Raw genomic sequence first — 5,000 nt, 5'->3', positions numbered from 1 at the left:
GCAGATACTGCGGAGGAAGTGGGGCTGGATCGGACACACCCTCAGGAAGCCAGCGTCCAGCATCATACGCCAAGCCCTGACCTGGAACCCGCAGGGAAAGAGGAAGAGAGGCCGGCCTCGCAACAGCTGGAGGCGAGATACCGAGGCAGAGCTGAAGCAGCAAGGGACCAACTGGACTGGAATGGCCAGAACAGCCCAGAACAGAGTTTGATGGCGAGGGGTCGTCGATGGCCTATGCTCCACCAGGAGCGATGGGCAAAATCAATGAATGAATGATAATGAAAATAATGAAGACGATGGGAATGATAACGATGTCAATGACAATAACGATGATGACACAAACATTGAGAGAATGACTCCTGCTGCTGCTGCTGCTGCTGCTGCTGCTAGTACTACTGTTTCTATTACTGCAAATGCAACTATACTATTATTGCCACTGCTGCTGATGCTGCTTCTACTTGTTCATCTTTCATTAATTATTTTTTCATTAACTTTAGTATTGTTATTATTATTATTATTATTATTATTGTAATTATTATTATTATACTGTTCTTGTATCATCAACATCAACACAAACAAAACAATGATGACGATAATGATAACATAATAAAAAAAAAAGGATATAGATTTGTCAGCAACTTTGTTTGAAAACGGCAGCAAAATTAATGAATAAACAACAACAACAACAACAAAAAACACCAAAACATAACAACATAACTGTATACGTACATACAGATCAAATTCACACACACACACACACACATACACACATACACATGAAGGCTCTCTCTCTCTTTCTCTCTCTCTCTCGCACACACACACACACACACACACACACACACACACACACACACACACACACACACACACACACAAATAGATGGCATGGTTAAGCAACATCAACTACAATATTTCAGTCGACAGATTTGATTCAACGACAACAACAAACTCAAAACTGGAGTGTTGGCCAAGAAGTAACTCGTTTGCCTTGGAAGCGAGATAATCTGAGCGCACGGTTTCGAATCACACCTGCAGTCGCCAGTATTTTCTTCACCTCCACTAAACATTGAGTGGTGGTCTGGACGCTAGTCATTCGGATGAGACGATAAACCGAGGTCCCATGTGCAGCACACGCAAAATAAACCACGGCAACAAAAAGGTTGTCCCTGGCAAAATTCTGTAGAAAAATCCACTTTGATAGGAAAACAAATAAAATGGCAGACAGGAAAAAATACACAAAAAAGGGTGGGGCTGTCAGTGTAGCGACGTGCTCTCTCTACCCTTGGGAGAGCAGCCCAAATTTCACACCGAGAAATCTGTTGTCACAAAAAGAGTAATACAAATACAAGTAAAACCTGAATGTTTTGAAAACCCACCTTCTTCGACTTCGTCACCAAGGGAGGCAAGAAAGTAGATGCCGACGGTCAGGTCGATAGGCTCCCCTGCTTTGGTACGTCCGGCCCCAAACGCTTGCACCGCTTTGGCACAGGGCATGGCTCGGATGGTTTGGATGTACCCTTGGGCAACCAGTCTTTATTTTATCTTATTTTATCATAGTAAATAAAAATCATTGTATTGTATTGTATTGTTCTATTTCATTTTGCTAATATATATATATGTATATACATATATATAAAATTATATTTTCGGTCAATTTGTGTGTGTGTGTGTGTGTGTGTGTGTGTGTGTGTGATCTATTATCCATGATGTCTCTGTCTAGTTGTATGTCTGTCTTTCTGTCTGTGATCTTTGCCTGTCTGTCTCAGACTCTCTGTCTCTCTTCCTGTCCGTCTCATGGTAATCTTCGCTGTAATCAATTAGTGTGAGGGCGGATGATATTGTGGAAAATGGATGTATGAAGATAGATAGATAGATAGATAACAGAACAACAGTGATTATGGTAAGAAGTGGAAGAGCGACCACAAGAAGAAGACAAACAACACCAGTAGCTATAACAAAAAAATCATTTCAAAATAATCGTGATGACGATCCCCGTGATGATGGTGATAACAGTGACATTGATGTAGATGGTGATGACAATGATTATGATATGATGACAATGACGATGATGGTGATGGTGATGGTGATGACGGTGGTGACGATGGTGATGATGATGATGATGATGATGACGATGATGATGATGATGATGATGGCACGTCAGGGTGGTGGTGTGCGCGGCTGGCGTCAGGATATTCCACACATCACCACTGACGTCACACAGATCGGCCGCCACTTGCTCGGTGACCCTTTGTGCCACGATCATGGCCTTGATCTTGGCCAGGGCTTGTCCGTCCTCGATGACGTCTCGGATCATCTGCTTCCCCTTGTCTCGCCATTCTGTACGCCTTAATGATGACGTCAAGGGCGTCAAGTGCCCAAGTACCCGTTGGCGTGTCTCTTATCTCAACTCACACTTAACTCATCAAGTCTGGCTTAGAACACCAGGACCTGGAGAGGCGGTGTGGTCTTTTGGGGGCGCTTTAGAAGTTAGAGAGGCCAAAGAGTTACCCTGTATGGTACAGTGTCACATAGCAGCTGATACGTACGAGTTGCACTTTGACTTTGTATAAGCTTCAAGCGTGTGTGTGTGTGTGTGTGTGTGTTTGTGTGTTTGTGTGTGTGTGTGTGTGTGTGTGTGTGTGTGTGTGTGTGTGTGTGTGTGTTGCGTTGTGTTGACAATCATACACCATGCAGTTCAATAATAACTGAGGAAGCAAAACAGCACACACACACACACACACACACACACACACACACACACACACACACACACACACAAACAAACACACACACACACACACACACACACACACGTCCACTGGCAGATGTATACATAAACATAAGCCTATTTTCAACACAATTTGATCTATCTTTCTTTTCTTTTTTTTAATCTGACAAATAAACTCACACCAGTACATAATGTTCGCTGCTATTCTGAGACCATGGAACACAGCTTTGAACAATCACTGCTTTAGATAAAGGCGGGATAGCAAAGGACAAAATCGATAAATGTAAAATGATCAACGAGACTGTATAATGATATTCAATAACCCAGTTTGACTCGATGCTCACTCATGTCATTTGAAACCAACTGTCAATGAGATCACTGTTTCTGGGAACAAAATTGCCAAAACAATATAGTACTGAATTAATACACAAATAGATAAATGAGTATAAAAAACAACAACAACGAACTAACTAGATACATAACAAAACAACAGCAACAAAATATATTTTAATGTAAGATACTCAGATTAAGTTCCTTTTTTTTCAAAATCATATTGTTTGTTTATGTCATTGTGTATAAACATAGTTATGTTTTTCTTCTTCTTTTTCTTCTTTTACCTTTTGATCTCCCAACCACGTTTTTTCAGTAACTTCAACGCACATTATAAACTGAAACTGAAACTCATTATTGCTCATGCTCTTCCTAACCCATCTCTACTCTCCTTCAATAAACAGCCAGGTTCGTTCTGTTATGTTCTGGTTCTAAAACAAGCAGTACACAGGAAGCTATCAATGTGAGGTCAACATGAACTTTTGTTTGTTTGTTTGTTTGTTTGTTTTTTTGTTTTTTTTTCAGCAGAATGCTATAAAAAGTAACCTATGCCAAACTGTATTAAAAAAAATTACAAGGTAAAAATTCCACAGATCTAACCCTTCCCTCTCCACTACTTCCTCCTTGCTCTAACCATCACCAAAAATACATCAGCAAAATAATTATTATTTAAAAAAAACAACAACTATGGAATGAAAGAAAGAAGTGCAAAACTAAAACAAAATTGGAAAAAAGGGAATAACAAAAGAAAGAACAATACTTGAACAATAACAAATTTAATTTTCTAAACAACAGAAAAGACTACATTAGTGGATAACAGCCTGTGCAGTTCTGCCTTATACTGTCGATTTCAGCTCGTAACTCTGTTTTCCCCGTGATTATCAGCACGGTCCGAGGAGTTATGGTTCCTGTCACAGGCTGGGCTGGATGACTTTAATCACACGGCTGCTAGGACTGGGTGAGGTCAGCTTGGGTACAATGTGCAGGGCCTCCTCCAGCAAGGAACGTGCGGCTGCCGGTAGTTCTGGTGTGGTGTGATGGACCTTCACCCAGGGCGTCCCTTGATCAGCAGCGACAACAATAGCAACAACAATAAGAAACGTAACAGTAATAGTCATAAATGATAGAAGCAACACTACTGCTACTACTGGTCATACTACTACTACTCCTCCTAATAATCTTAATAATAACAACAACAATCATCATCATCATGGTGATAAAAATAAAATCAATTATCAAGATAACAATAATTAAGATTACAGAAATGATAAAGATCATGATGGCAATAACTATGATGATACGACCAAGGGCAGTACATTGAACAACAACAACAAAAAAAAAATCATCATTATAATTGAAAAAAATGATGAACGTGACAGAAATAATGATGATAATATAAATTATGAAGATGATGGCAATGATAAAGATGATAATGACAATACCGATAGAACCACTGAAAGAATCACTACTACTACTACTTCAACTACTGCTGCTGCTGCTACTACTACTACTATTACTACTATGATCACGATCATCGTCATCATCATGATCATCATTATCACAATGGTGTTAGAATTTAAAAAAAATATATATATTGATAACAATAATGAAGATTATCGAAATGATGAAGACGATTATTGTCATTGACATCGTTATCATTTCCATCATCTTCACTTTTTTATCACTGTCATTTGTTATCATAATTATTACTATAATTATTGTTGTTGTTCAAGGTCCCCCCCCCCCTCCCGGATGTATCACTGTTATGGCCATTGATGGGAATGATAACGATGTTAATGACAATAACGATGATGATACAAATACTAAAAGAATGACTACTGCTGCAGCTGCTGCTTCTACTACTACTACAACTATACTATTCCGACATTTGCTGCTGCTGCTTCTACTACTACTTCTATTATTACTATTATAACTATACTAT

General features: G+C 39.3%; 2 protein-coding genes across 2 annotated transcripts in view; both read right to left on the bottom strand.

Annotated features, from left to right (window-relative positions):
• Positions 1–2,875: 2,875 nt before the first annotated feature.
• Positions 2,876–5,000, bottom strand: part of LOC143297887 (thymidine phosphorylase-like) — a 59,139-nt gene continuing 57,014 nt past the window's right edge. Inside the window, exon 10 of the transcript XR_013057323.1 lies at positions 2,876–3,408. The gene's annotated coding sequence lies outside the window, so the exon portion shown is untranslated. The remainder of the gene's footprint in view (positions 3,409–5,000) is intronic.
• Positions 3,548–5,000, bottom strand: part of LOC143297888 (thymidine phosphorylase-like) — a 58,093-nt gene continuing 56,640 nt past the window's right edge. The window contains exon 9 of the mRNA XM_076610417.1: positions 3,548–4,118. Within this exon, the coding sequence (XP_076466532.1) occupies positions 3,970–4,118 (149 nt within the window). The 3' untranslated portion in view covers positions 3,548–3,969. The remainder of the gene's footprint in view (positions 4,119–5,000) is intronic.

The sequence above is a fragment of the Babylonia areolata genome, chromosome 23 (assembly GCF_041734735.1).
Source record: "Babylonia areolata isolate BAREFJ2019XMU chromosome 23, ASM4173473v1, whole genome shotgun sequence".
NCBI classification, from domain to species: domain Eukaryota; kingdom Metazoa; phylum Mollusca; class Gastropoda; order Neogastropoda; family Buccinidae; genus Babylonia; species Babylonia areolata.
The sequence above is the reverse complement of the archived record's forward strand: the minus strand, read 5'-3'. Positions and strand labels throughout refer to the sequence as shown.